Source organism: Cervus elaphus, chromosome 12 (genome assembly GCF_910594005.1).
Source record: "Cervus elaphus chromosome 12, mCerEla1.1, whole genome shotgun sequence".
NCBI classification, from domain to species: Eukaryota; Metazoa; Chordata; class Mammalia; order Artiodactyla; family Cervidae; genus Cervus; species Cervus elaphus.
Genome location: NC_057826.1, coordinates 60,961,665 through 60,977,442, shown reverse-complemented (window position 1 = coordinate 60,977,442; position 15,778 = coordinate 60,961,665). Strand labels below are relative to the sequence as shown.

The 15,778-nt window shown below is 35.9% G+C and overlaps 1 protein-coding gene across 2 annotated transcripts in view; it reads right to left on the bottom strand.

The window, feature by feature from the left end:
• MDGA2 (MAM domain containing glycosylphosphatidylinositol anchor 2) overlaps positions 1-15,778 on the bottom strand; it is an 867,711-nt gene that overhangs the window by 109,501 nt on the left and 742,432 nt on the right. For both annotated transcript variants that reach the window (XM_043920701.1, XM_043920702.1), the window contains exon 9: positions 14,450-14,719. In XM_043920701.1, coding sequence (XP_043776636.1) covers positions 14,450-14,719 — 270 coding nt within the window. The remainder of the gene's footprint in view (positions 1-14,449; positions 14,720-15,778) is intronic.

Genomic DNA, 15,778 nt, shown 5'->3' with positions numbered 1-15,778 from the left:
TATGATTGATTTTACACACTAATTTTGTATCCTATGCTTTTGCTAAATTATCTTAATTCAAGTAGATTTTCTCATAGACACTTTAGCATTGTCTACAAAAACAATCAGATAATCTGTGAAAAGTAACTTTACTTCTTTTCTGTTTTTTATGCATGTTATTTACTTTCCTTGTATTACTGTAGTGGTAAGGACCTGCAGTACAATATTTGTGACTAATGAGAATGGATATTTTTTCCTAGTTCCCAATTTTACAAGTAAACTGTTTGATCAGCGTATTATCTATCTTGGTGAGCACTCCATGTGCACTCCACGAGCAGTCTCTAAGTCATGTCTCACTCTTTTTGATCCCATGAACTGCAGAATGCCAGGCTTCCTTATCCTTCACTATCTGCCAGAGTTTGCTCAAACTCATGTCCATTGAGTAGGTGATGCCATCCAACTACCTCATCCTCTGTTGCCCCTTTCTTCTGCCCTCAATCTTTCCAAGCATCAAGATCTTTTCCAATGAGTTGATTCTTCACATCAGGTGGCCAATGTATTAGAGCTTAAGCATCAGCATCAGACCTTCCAATGAATATTCAAGGTTGATCTCTTTTAGGATTAACTGGTTTGATCTCCTTGTTGACCAAAGGACTCTCAAAAGTCTTCTCCAGCACCACAATTTGAAAGCCTAGTTCTTCAGCACTCAGCCTTCTTTATGGTCCAACTATCATATCCATACATGACTACTGGAAAAATCATAGCCTTGGCTATATGGACATTCCTTGGCAAACTGATGTGTCTTGTTTTTAATATGCTATCTAGGTTTGCCATAGCTTTTCTTCCAAGGAGAAAGTGTCTTTTAATTTCATGGCTGCAGTCACCATCTTCAGTGATTTTGGAGCCCAAGAAAATAAAATCTGTCGCTGTTTCCATTGTTTTCCCATATATTTGCCATTAAGTGATGGAACCAGATACTGTGGTTTTCATTTCTTGAATGTTGAGTTTTAAGGCAGCTTTTTCAGTCTCCTCTTTCACTCTCAAGAGGTTCTTTAGTTTCTCTTTGCTTTCTGTCATCGGAGTGGTATCATCTGCATATCTGAGGTTGTTGATATTTCTCCTGGCAATCTTGATTCTAGAGTGTGATTCATTAGGCCTGGAATTTTACATGATGTAGTCTGCATAGAAGTTAAATAAGCAGGGTGACAACATACAGCCTTGATGCATTGCCTTCTCAATTTAAAACCAGTCTGTTGTTCCATGTCTGGTTCTAACTGTTTCTTTTTGAACTGCATACGGGTTTCTCAGGAGGCAGGTCAGGTGGTCTGGTATCCACATCTCTAAGAATTTTCCAGTTTGTTTTGATCCACATAGTCAAAGGCTTTAGCATAGTCAGTGACACAGAAGTAGATGTTTTTCTGGAATTCCTTTGTTTTCTCTATGATCCAACTAATGTTGGCTATTTGATCTCTGGTTCCTCTGCCTTTTCTAAATGCAGCCTCTAATCTGGAAGTTCTTGGTTCATGTACTGTTGAAGCCTAGATTGAAGGATTTTGAGCTATACATATTTAGAGTTGTGTAATTTTCCCTGAGGAGGGCATGGCAACCCACTCCCGTATTCTTGTCTGGAGAATCCCCATGGACAGAGGAGCCTGGTGGGCTACAGTCCGTGGGGTCGCAAAGAGTCGGACATGACTGAGTGACGAAGCAAGCACAGCACAGCACCCTTCCTTATAAATTCCTCTTTTGCTATTACTAACATTTCCTCCTTAATTCTTACAAGTTTTTCTTTCTTGTAGTCTACTCTTCTGGTAATAACATAGCCAAGTCAGCTTTCTTATGTGTCCTTTACAGGCTATAAATTCCTCAGTCCTCTCCTTTCAGCTTCTTTTTGTCTTTATATTTAATTTGTGTTTGTTTTTTTTTAATAGATAGCAGTGTCTATCTTGTAGACAGCTTGCTTTTTTGTTGTTTTTCTTTTTTAAATTCAGTCCAGTCATTTCTGACAACTGAAGTGTTAAGTTCTTTTACCTTTCATGTATTATTAATATAATTGGGTTAAAGTCTATCATCTTGCTCATTTTCTTCAATGTCCCTTCAGTGTTTTTGTTGTTGTTGTTCATCTATTGTGCTTTTCTTATGATATTTTGAGTAAATTCAAATGTGTTTTCATTTCTTCCATACAACCCTTTTTAAAAAAAATTTTTTAGAAGTGTCTATATTGCAAAAACTATGCAACTTTAACTTACTGATTCCATTTACAGTCAATATGGTATCACTTAACATATCACACTTCATATTTAATGCTTCTCTGAGGTCCCACTGGCTTCTCAGTTCCCACTTCACAACTAATATAAACTTAGAATAATGTAAGTCAAATTAACCTCATCATTTATGCTATTGCTGTAATATTTCAGTTGGAAAGATATTATAAACCCAAACTTATAATGTTGTTGTTTTTGCTTCAAACCAAGCATTGACAAACTTTTCCTCAAAGAGCTATATGGTAAATATTGTAGGCTATGAGTCTTGTGGCTGCTACAACTAGTTACAACTACTCACCTCTCCTGTGGCAGTATGAATTGAGTCACAGACAATATATAAGCAAATGAATAAAGCTATGTTCCAGTTAACCTTTATCTATAAAAACAGTTGTCAGGTCCCCAAGCTGTAATATTCTGACCATTTCTTGTGCAGCTGTTGATTAAGGAAATTACAAAAACAAAAAACCAAACAGTCTTTTATCTTTACCAACCTATTTACTGGATCTGAACATCATTCCATTTTTTACCCAGCTTTATTGAGGTATAATTGGTATATAAAACAACTGCACATAACTAATATAATACAATTTGGTAAATTTAGACATATGTACACCTCATGTTGCTATCACCACAATCCAGGTAATAAACAAAAGTTTCCTTGTGTTCGTGTGTGTGTGTGTGTGTGTGTGTTAAGAGCCTAGAAATAAACTTACTCATATGTGCTCAACTGGTCTTCATCAAGCGTACCAACAATATACAATGGAGAGTGCACAGTCTTTTGAAAAAATGATGTTGAAAAAAGTAGATACCTGCATTCAAGAATGATATTGGACCCTTATGAAATTGGATCCTTGCCTTTTTTTCAGTACACACAAAATTTAACTCATAGTAAATTAAAGATTTGAACATAAGATCTGAAAACATAAAACTCACAGAGGAAAACACAGGAAAAAAATATTCTTTATTTCTCTGTGCTATCCTGGTTTCCACTGATAACTTTTCCCTTTAGTGTGAAAAATATACTTTGGCATATTTTGTCGTGCAGTTTTACTGACTACTAATTCTCTAGCTTTTATTTTACAGAAAAAAAAATTATTTAACTATTTTCAAAGCATGTTTTCACTGGAAATAAAATTATGAACTGACAGTATTTCAAAGAGGTTTAAAGGTTTAAAAATGTTGTTTCATTGTCCTCTAGCCAACATTGTTTCTAACAAGAAGGTAACTATTATGCATATCTTCAAAATATCAGTTTTATTCTGGCTGCTTTGAAATTTTTCTGTCTTTGGTTTTCTGCAATTGGATTATGATGTGCCTAGAAGTGATTTTATTTACATTTTTTTCTTGCTTTGTGTTCCATGATATGCTTGAATCTATGGGTTTGAAAAAAAATTTTTTTTGGTCCTACTCTCATTCTCTTCTAGAACTTCAATTGCAATTATCTCAGAGCATTTTTTATTATCTCCCATGTCCTTAGGTCTCTTTGCTTTAGTCTTCAAACATTTTTAATCTATAAGATTGCCTCAGCTCATTCAATTTGCCTTCAATTTCACTGACCCTTCTACCTTTTCCAATATGTTGTCTATTCCATCTATGTACATTTTTGCATTTCTATTTTAGTTAAAGAATTTGCATTTGTTTTATTTTTAGAGGACTTTTCCCCTCTGCTGAAATTTCTTATCCACTTGCTCATAAATACTGCATTTATCTTTAAATCTTTGAACATATTTTCCTTTAATACTTAGATATTATTATAATAGCTAGGTTTTGCTATATGCACCTGGGCTAGCTCAGGGTTAGTTTTTAAAGACCACTGTTATTCTTGACTATGGACAATATTTTCCTATTTTCTTTGCATGTCAGATAACTTTTATTATTTATTGAGCAATTTTAGTAATTATTACTACATCATTCCTCTGTAATATATGCTATATATACAGATAACTGGACTATGCCCTTTACTTCCAAAGAATGTCAACGTTTATTCTAGTAAGTAAATCAGTTACCTGCTGACCACTTTACACTTTTGTATTCTGCCTTTTGATGTTTTATTTGGATGAGCTGTACAGAGAATGTAGAGTCTTGCTCATCCATATTGGTGGAACTCTACTTCCAAATTCTACTTCCTTATGAATCTTATCAGGGCTTGGAGTTTGTCTTTGTTCAGGAGTATCTAGAATAAGCCTTTATTCTTAAGCATGGTCCTTATTCCTAAGGCTTAATCATTCTGACATCTCAGCAGGATGTTTGGAATTTTAAGAAGGCATATCCTCTTTTACTGAGCTGAAAACAGTAGCTTTCTCCAGCACTTCTTGAACTCTACAGTCACTTCATGGCAAATGATAGGGAAACAATGGAAACAGTGAGAGGCTTTATTTTGGGGGAGGCTCCAAAATCACTGCAGATGGTGACTGCAACCATAAAATGAAAAGACACTTGCTCCTTGGAAGAATAACTATGACTAACCTATACAGCATATTAAAAAGCAGAGACGTTACTTTGTGGACAAAGGTCTGTCTAGTCAAATTTATGTTTTTTTCCAGTAGTCATGTATGGATGTGAGAGTTGGACTATAAAGATAGCTGAGCACCGAAAAAATGATGCTTTTGAACTGTGGGTGTTAGAGAAGACTCTTGAGAGTCCCTAGGGCTGCAAGGAGATCAAACTAGTCAATCCTAAAAGAAATCAAACCTGAATATTTATTGAAAAGACTGATGCTGAAGCTGAAACTCCAAACTTTGGCAACCTGATGCAAAGAGCTGACTCATTAGAAAAGACCCTGATGCTGGGAAGGATTTAAGGCAAGAGGAGAGGGGATAATAAGGATGAAATGGTTGGATGGCATTACCGACTCAATGAATATGAATTTGAGCAAGCTCTAGGAGTTGGTGATGGACAGGGAATCTTGGCAAGCTGCGGTCCATGGGGTGGCAAAGAGTCGAACATGACTGAGTGACTGAACTGAACTGATAACTTTTCTGCCCTGAACCTGAAATAGCAGAGTGTGCTAAGCCTCAATGGTTTCACTTTATCTATGCAGCCCAATCCTCAAGAAAAGACTAGAATGAAATCAACAGAAATTCCTATGACCTTTTCTTTAATCAGCATTTTCTGCTCTGTTGTCTAAAATAATGTGTAAGTTAGAGAGAAAAGTGAAAGTGAAGTCGCTCAGTCATGTCCGACCCATGGACTGTAGCCTACCAGGTTCCTCCGTCCATGGGATTTTCCAGGCAAGAATACTGGAGTGGGTTGCCATTTCCTTCTCCAGGAAATCTTCCTGGCCCAGGGATTGAACCCAGGTTGCCTGCATTGTAGGCAGACGCTTTACCATTTGAGCCACCAGGGAAGTTAGATTCAATATTAAAGTAAAGAGTTTGGTAAAATGTTTGCTAAATGATGGTATTAATTTCCTTAACTAATATTTACATTTTTATTTCTACCTTTTCAGAGTTAGCATGGACTCACCTATATTTTGGGGCTTCTCTTGTAGCTCAGTGGTAAAAAATGTGCCCTGCAATGCAGACTTAAGATTGATCCCTGTGTTGGGAAGATCCCTTGGAGGAGGGCATGGCAACCCACTCCACTACTCTTGCCTGGAGAATTCCAAGGACAGAAGAGCTTGGTGGGCTACAGTCCATGGGGTCACATAGAGTTGGACATGACTAGAACACCTAAGCAGCAGCAGGACCTATATTTTATCTGGCTTAATTATCCAAAAATTCAGCTCTTTTAGAGTCACTAATAAAACAGTCACTGAAGTGTGTAAAAAAGAACTTGAATTTGCAGTCAGAAGATACACATTTTCTTTTTGGTTTCCTTAACCTCTATTAGCTTACCCATCATAGAAAGGTGATATCGCTTCTACACAGATAGCAGAATTGTCTGAATAAAAAGAATATTAGTGGAATCAGTTTATACAACATAGAATACATTGAGTTGTTACCACATATAATTAATTTTCTCCTCTGCAGTTTTCACACAATTGTAATTCACAAGGCTGACAGAAACACTGGGATCCATTAGTCTATCTGTTATCATCATAAGTAAATTCTAATAAATTTCACACAATTCTAGCCTCCAAAATATTTGATTTGACATTGATGTCTTTTGCCTCTTAAGAGTTATCACAGGGAATTTTATTATATACTTTTGCATCAGTTCATTTGCTCTTACTTCTGGTAGTTCTAATGATTTTTCCATAGTGTTGTGCTGTTCATGTTTAGAGATAACAAACAAGTATTCAGTTGAATAGTACAAACATATACATTGCAAGAAAATAAAATATATTTTCTATCTCATTACTATATAACTCAATATGACTTTAGAAAACAAGAATAAAACATTCTGATTTGGAGTCAAATGTGATTTGGTTGTTATTTCATCCTTTTCATTCTTTAGAACTAAATAATGCTAGAATAATCCAACATCCTGTCTTAGACACATTACAGCTCTCATTCATTCTGGATTTCTTTACATTCAGAGCGATGGCATGTACTCCCTTTCAAAGAAATGTCTCACTCTTGCTTTATTTGTTCTTTAGGATCTATCTAATTTTTTATTTGTCTGATCTGCTGATGCTGAATATGGAGAAAAGAGTAATCCCAAAATGTCAATCTGAATATTGTAATATATCAATTGAAAATTAGAGGATGAACCATCCCACTATATATACTTCCAAATTAGAGGTGAAAGCAACAGTCACAAGCAAATTTTTGCTGGTAAAACTCTATTTGCCATGTTTATTGACAAGGGAATAAACTATGAGGGATTTCTTCAAATATTGCCATAGATAAAGCAGTTTGATATGTAGGCTGTGTTTAAAGTATTCCTAGCAGTCGGAAAAGTTGATATTATGTGACAGACTGAACCTAAGGGGACTCCAGTGATTCCTATCTCTGCTTTTCATATCTTTGTGTATAATTTGCTCCTTTTGAGTGTGGAAAATAACTGTTATGGGATGTTCCTTTGATAATTAGGTTATGTTATATAAGATTCTGGGACTCCCCAGGTGGTTTAGTGGTAAAGAATTCACCTGCCAATGCAAGAGATACAGACGTGCATTCGATCCCTGGACCCCTAGGTCAGGAAGATTCCCTAGAGGAGGAAATGGCAACCCACTATTGTATTCTTGTCTGGAAAATCCCATGGACAGAGAAACCTGGCAGGTTACAGTCCACAGGGTCACAAAGAGCTGTGCTCCACATGACTGAGCACGTAGGAACACATTTAAAATTCCATCTTAACAGACTGGAGCTAGAGATTCTTCCTTACAGCTTGATAAGAAAAGTAGCCATGCTGGAAAAGCCCATATGACAAAGAATTACAGGTGACCTCTAGGACCTGCAGAAATCTTCTAATACATAAGAGTGGTCTTCACTCAACAACCAGCAAAATCCTAGGGCCTTCTACCATGCAACCTTTAGAACGTTAAATCTTTTACTGACCTTAGTAAGTCTGGAAGTGACTCAACTTCTTACAGAGTTGAGCCTCCAGATAAGAAAATTTCACAAACATTCTGATTGCAGTCTTGTGAGATCCAGAAGACAGGATCTAGCTAAGTCATGCCTGTACTCTTGACCCACAGAAATTGTGAGATAATAAATGCATGCTGCTTAAAGATGTTAAGTTTGTAGGAATTTGTTATACTGCAATAAGTAATTAACATGGTATCCTCAATTACATTGTTTACCAGTAAAAACTGTGTTGTTCAGTTGCTCCATCACACCCAACTCTTTATGACCCCGTGGACTGCAGCATGCCAGACCTCTCTGTCTTTCATCATCTCCCAGAGCTTAAAAACTCTCAAGAATCTGTATTAAATCAATTAAAAAAAATTCTAAACTTGAATGGCCATGGCCCCTGAGAGATGATTTTGATGATCAATGATGGTGTTAAGTATTACAGAGATAAAACCAGAGATCCTAAAGTTTCCTTGTCAAGTTCAATTTTATTTCATGAAATAGTTTCAATAAAGGCAAGTTAAAATACATATATATATATATATATATATATATATATATATATATCATGTATATATGTGTGTATGTGTGTTACCTAATCTTCCTAGAATAAAATCTATACCCACAGTTTTTATAGCAGTTACCACATTATGATTAAGTGGCCTCCAATGAGATGCAATGGAGAAGAAAATGGCAATCCATTCCAGTATTATTGCCTGGAGAATCCCATGCACAGAGGAGCCTGGTGGGCTACAGTCAATGGGTCACAAAGAGTCAGACACGACTGAGTAACTGAACAATGAGATGTAAGCAGAAAAGATAAATATAAAAAAAAAAAAAAAACACACTACTGGGTAGCATCATTAAAAAGAGGGGGGAAAAGAGGGAATATGCTGAGATGTAGAAGATGCTACATGCTAGAAGATGCTAGTAGAAGATGTAGCTACTTAAGTAGCTATTAAGGCTATGAGATGTGCCATCTATGGATGATGATTAAGCAGTAAGAGGGAAGAAACCTGGACCCCTGAGGACTTTGTGGGACAGAGCTACTACATTAGTTTCTTAAATAATACTTCAAGGTTTTAACCTGAATGAAATAATTTTCTTTTTATTTATTTATTTTTTCATTTTATTCATTTTCTATTCTGTTTAAATCATGGTTTCATTATTCAGTCCCTAAGTCTGACTCTTTGTGACCTCAAGGACTGTAGCACACCAGCCTCCTCTGTCCTTTACTATCTCCTGGAGTTTGCTCAAATTCACATCCATTCAGCTGGTGATGCCATACTAGGAGTTTTACAGATACGTTCAGATAATAAATATTAGCATATATAATTTATTTGTAAATTGTAAAATAATATATTATTACAGCCTACATTTCTGTATTTGGCCGAAGAGCAAAGGTCAATGTAATCGTTGTAAAGGTACAAACAAAAGTCATCACAGCTCTAGTTGAGGCATACACAAAGAGCTAGTATTTTAGAATAAAATATCATGTGAACAAAGGCACAGAGTCCTGAAATTATGTCACTTAGCAGATGGCAGCAGAATCTAGTTTGACTGGAGTTTAAAGTAACTGATAGGATTGAAGGAGAGATAATAAACTTTTTTAGGATATTAATGGTTTAAAAATCCATGAAAATGAGTTTGCATTTCACCTATAATCCACATTTATCACTAAGAATAAGATATATTTTCTGAAAAAAATAAAACCCAACAGTATAGAAAATAGATTGAAAGATATAAAGGTTGAAAATTCAGCTAGCAGTTAAAATATATATAGAGGACATAATACCTTAGATAAGAGAATATAAGGCTAACAGGAGTAATAGGGTTAAAAAGAAAATGGTGGCTGCAAAGTACTATGTAAATATAAAAATAACAAGATTCAGAAATATACATGATAGGGGAAAGATTTTGAGGAGAGGATATTTATTGTTTTACTTCTGGTATAATCTAGTACCTGACAGTCAGTAGGTACATAGTAAATAAATATTTGTCAGATTGCAAAGAAAATCATTAGCAAAGGGACAAGAATGGTTGTTTCATGCTGAATTATAATTTGTAGTTATGCAATAAAAAATTTTAATAGTTACCTGTTGAAAAAGACACCACTGTTTTAGTATTTTTCATTTAACAGAATTTAAAACTGTCTTCATTGATTGAATCTTAAATGATTCACAAGTTTCAGCATATGTAACTGTCTATATATACCCTCTGGAAGTTATAAAGACATTCTGTTTTTGCTCCTGGGCTATAATTGACAACCATGTTATTCTGCTTTTACTTTAACTGACATAAAATATAGTTTAATAAATACCCATGTATATACTGTCCCATGAAAGCTGCCACATTTTATTCAAGTAACTAATTAAAAGAAGTAAACAGAAAAAATCGACTCATTTCCTTGTCCAATTTGCTTTTAAGTCTTAATTTACTAACATCCATAAAATTTCAACAGATACATATTGTCAGAAACAAATTTGTTAAAGGAAAGAAATATGCTTATGGAATTGTTTAGAACTACCATCTCAATCACTAAATAAAAGACATAGGTAATTTAAAATCTTATAAATCAATTGTTATCATTATTGTTTAGTACTAAGTTGTGTCCGACTCTTTGCAACCCCATGAACTGTAGCCTGTCAGTCTCCTTTATCCATGAGATGTCCCAGGCAAGAATGCTGGAGTGGATTTCTATGCATTTTAATTCAGATAGCCTAGTTTTTCATATTCAAGGAAGTCAAAGTGAATCTTTATTAAACCTGGGCATTTCAACAGAATCTGCCAACAGATCCTCTCTCATCTGTTATCCTATGTAATCAAGCTGCTGCAGACATCTTATCTTCACTTTATTATATAATGAGCATAACATTTCAATCTTGAAGCATCCCTAGGGGTCCTTACCAATGTATAGTTTAAACCAACATCAGTGACAGATGCAGGGGGTGATGCAACCTCCCAAGGTGCTTTTCCTCCCAGGTTTTACCTCTAGCAGTTATAGCCTTGTTTCAGTTAGCTCTTTAGGAGGTAAAAGTACCCACTGTTCATAACTTTTCTGAGCTGTGAGAAGTTGCTACGCCTATTGTGCAGGGGTTTAGCCTGAGTAGGGTATCAGAGTTGAGGATATCTGGCAAAGCAGTTCTATTTAACGTGAAGCATTTTAAAGAAAGGAGTTTATCGAAACACTGGTTTAACTGTGTCCCTGCCTCTGTACTCACATTGCCTTCTCTTCTGTCAAAATTCCCTCTGCCTTACTTATAAGGTACACATTATTGCATTTAAGGCCAACATCAACTATCCAGGAAAAGCTGCTTGTCTCAAAATCCTTAAATTAACCATGCATTACCATGTACAGTGATATTCACAGGTTTTGGGGACTAGGACAGAGATTTACCTTCTTGAGGGACACTATTTGGGCTTCCTAGCTGGCACTAGTGGTAAAGAACCCATCTGGCAATGCAGGAGACATAAGAGACATGGGTTCGATTCCTGGGTCAGGAAGATCCAATGGAGGAAGGCATAGTAACCCACTGTACATTCTCGCCTGGAGAATCCCACAGATAGAGGAGCCGGGTGGGCTACAGTCCATTGGTCGCAAAGAGTCTGATACGACTAAAGCACCTGAGCACACACACAGGACACTATTCAGCCCACTGCATGTTTTCACCTTGAACTATCCTTTTATCCTCATTTTTTCCCAATAAAGAAATGATATTCAGTAAGAGTCCTTCCATCTAATCATTCATCTGGGCCATCCCTTTATCTGTTTCATCATCCCACATTTCCTGGTTTTCTTTTCTGGATCAAGCTGGTGTGCCAGGATCTAACCTAGCATGTTATTCACTCATATCTATAATATAATGAATGTGCCTACATATTTTGGAGTATTTAAAAGCATTTTTTCGAAATGTTAATTTGGAGCATTTGGACCTGTGAGAAAGTGAAATCCATGCTCCATTGGAGTGACATGCTGAATAGTACAGAACTATTTATTAATATAAAAATACTTATGTCTATGTATTTATACATATATACTTGGAATTTCATGTTTAAAAGTGGATTTATTCTAATAAATTAAAATGCCACATTTATTTTTAGAATTTGTAAAAATTCTCATAGAAAAATATGATAAAATGGTGTTTGGGTTATTGCTTTAGATCACAAAGGCTTAAAACACAAAAACAAACAAACAAACAAACACCAGGCTTAACTTCACTATAACAACACTAGAAAATAAAATAAATCAACTACACAGTACTTTGTAACGTTATAGTTAATATTTCCTAACATAGATGGTGGATTACAAGCTAGGCTGGTCATTCTTTGTAAAATACCTTTGCTTACTTTCTTGTTTTCCTTTCCAGGAAAATATTCTCACACCCTGTCTGACTCCTCGGTAAACAAAACCCTCCTCTCTTGCCACTGGACACAGACACACATCACATACTCATGATATATATGAAGACAGCAGGCCCGAACTTTTGAGCTTTTCCAGGAGCTAAAATAAATATAGACATGTGGCTGCCATTGCCTTTGTGTTCAGTTCTATACATTTTGATGTATAGTCAGATCAAATCCACTTTCAAGTGACTACATGATGTTCATGACAAGCAAGTGGAAGTGTGTTCTTAAATTTGGTAAAATAGTTCTAACGATAAAATTTTAAATGTTTCTTAGTTAATCTGGGCCTCAAGGAAGGAAAAAGAATTGTCTTCAATGATCAGTTTTTTGGGTAAAGAACATATGCATAATGAATATATGCAGCCTTGAATATATTATATTTCCTAGTTCTCTTCTGCATAGCTTCAAAGAGTTTTGAATTGTGGGGAATTACTACTAATTCTATATTATATACTAATTCATAGTACTACTAATTATGCTATGTTTTAGTAGAAAAAGTAAATGGCCTTTCAAAGTTTCTTCCAGATGTCTGATTCTAGGGATGTATTGATTTCTTTATATATTTTCTGGAATTATACTATATTTCAGATTCAATCATTTCCTTTTCTCTTCTTCAAAACTTTGTTAGATTTTATGTGGAGATCTTGAAAAAAAAATGAAGCTGACCTGAAGACTGAAAAATGCACACTGGAAACAAACTAATGCCTGGGGTTATTTTCTCTCCCTCCATGGGGCAATCCACAACAGGTTTATTCCTTTCTGCAGCTATTGAAATCTACTTACTGCACCCCGTGAATCTGGGATGGGAGAATGGAGCTAGTGTTTCTTCCAGTCTCAGCTTGTCTTCTAGCTCAAGAAATAGGATTTGGATCATATAATAAAGAACAAATGAAAATCTCACAGAGGTGCATAATCTAATACAGTCCAAGTTAGAAAACAGTGTCACCAAAGAAAATCAGAATGTGTATAAAGCCGAAAGGATTGGAGAAAGGAATTTAGTTAATTTTATGGGGTATTTTTATTTTGGAGGGATAATGAAAGAAAGTAAAGTGCTCCATTTGTACCAATATGTGAAAAATAATTGCTTTTGAAAGATTCTTATTTCTTTGGAATTAATATATTATAAATAAAGAATGAAAGTATATCAAGGCATTTAAATTACCCCCTAGAGTAATACATTACATTCTTTTACCCTTTTAAATACTCCTAGGGATAAAAATTAGATCATCATGTAAGTATCAGTCCTAGGGATTTTTTTATTTTAACAGTTCACTTGAAGAATTACAGTAGAAAAGCCTTAAGTTCAACTGAATGTTAATAAAAGAGATTGCAAAACCAAGAGGTGGTAAGATCCAGTGGAGAGGACGTCTTCATATTCTTTGGTTAGTCAATTATATTTTACCTATTCATACCTAATATCCCATTTCAGGAAGTTAAATGTCCCAAGGCAATCCATATCAGAGAATTCTCTTATAAGTAAGAACTTATTAATAAGAATTTATATTACCAATGAACAAGATTTAATCAAGTCTGAAACATTTTAATCATGATTTTTATGATTGCTTTACAGATAACATATAACGTCCAGTTTCTTCTTTTAGTAGCATAAACACTATAACTGTTACAAACAAACTTCATCTAGAACAAAATAATAATGAAAAGGAGTATATTCTTTTAAGATATGCCTAAATCTTAGCTCAAAAATAACAGAAATTTACTTTAGATTACAAAAATAATTCAAATGAATATATACAATTTAACACAGATTTACTATCTCTTTAAATACAGTAAAAGATAATGACATCAAAAATGGTAATTTTCTCAACTCATTATATACCAAATACAACTATATTGATTTCCCTTTGAATATCTGTGATCCTATAGTAAGCCAATGACAAAATGGACATTCACCACACATCGAGTTAATAAATAAACAAGAAAAAGAAAGCACTCTTTACTAAAACCAGCACAGATAATGGATTGAAAGAGCTTTTAGACTTGCAGAAAAAATATGTATTAATAATTGCAATTTGATCTAAAAAAAAAAGCTGGTTAAGATTTGTCACTTTATTACTGTGATACTCAAAATAACCAACCTCATCACCAAATCTATTCAGATTCACATAAGCTTCTGTCTAATTTTATAGGCATATAAACTATCTTAACTATTAAAATAGACTTGCCTTGAAAATAATGAGTAGACACTCTAAATAGAACAGGCAAGCTGTTCATAATATGCTCTGTGGATTTGCAAAATGCTTTCATTCTTACACTGACAAGAGCCTAAGCTCCCATGATCTAAAAAGAAAAAAAAGCAAAAAAGCAAAATATTCAGCACCTTACCTGTAACAAGAAAGCTGCATCTCCCTGCTCCAGCTTCATTTATGATGCTACAATTATAAACCCCATAATTTTCATTGGAAAGACTCTTCACTGGATATTCTGTGTATTCTTGAGAATCAAACTGACCCGTCCGCAATAATTTGTTGCCCAAGCGCCACTCATAGGTCAGCACCCGTATTGGATAGGCTCTTAGGACCCTGCAGCTCATAGTGACACTTCGGTCTTGTCCTTGCCGGATTTCCAGAAATGCCGGTTCCACAGCGGGAGGATCTGTAGAAAGAGATATTATAACAGATAAAACGGGTGATCTGCAATAAGCCGGTGGCTACACTTACTGTGAGAAGCTATTTTCAAGAATACATCTAGCAAAAGGAAAAGGCTATTATCAGGTAGGTGGAGAACATATTTAGGCTAGGAGATTTGGGGTTGGGTTCAGTTCAGTCGCTCAGTCGTGTCCGACTCTTTGCGACCCCATGAATTGCAGCATGCCAGGCCTCTCTGTCCATCACCAATTGCCGGAGTTTACTCAGACTCACGTCCATCGAGTCGGTGATGCCATCCAGCCATCTCATCCTCTGTCGTCCCCTTCTCCTCCTGCCCCCAATCCCTCCCAGCATCAGGGTCTTTTCCAATGAGTCAACTCTTCGCATGAGGTGGCCAAAGTACTGGAGTTTCAGCTTCAGCATCAGTCCTTCTAATGAACACCCAGGACTGATCTCCTTTAGGATGGACTGGTTGGATCTCCTTGCAGTCCAAGGGACTCTCAAGAGTCTTCTCCAAGACCATAGTTCAAAAGCCTTGGGTAGGGAAGCATAATTCTGAGTGTGGGCAGTGAATAGGATTAATCGCTTAAAATAGCATTTGCAGGTGTGTGTGTCTGTGCTTAGCCTCTCAGTCATGTCTGACTCTTTGTGACGTCATGGACTGTAATCTGCCAGGATCCTCTGTTCACGGGATCTTCCCAGCAAGAATACTACAACAGGTTGCCATGTCCTCTTTCAGGGGATCTTCCAGACCCAGGCATTGAACCAAGGTCTCCTGTAGCTCCTGCACTGGCAGGCGGGTTCTTTACTATTGAGAGACCTGGGAAGCCTCAGGTGAATCTAGAAGAGCTTTTTTTTTTTTTCCTTTCTTTCTAGCTGCTTCCCAGAAAACACTGCCATCAGTGTATTTGGTTTATACTGCGCTATGCTTAGTCACTCAGTTATGTCTGATTCTTTGCAACCCCATGGACTAGATCCCACCAGGCTCCTCTCTCCATGGAATTCTCCAGGAAATAATACTAGAGTGGGTTGCGATTCCCTTCTCCAGAGAATCTTCCCGACCCAG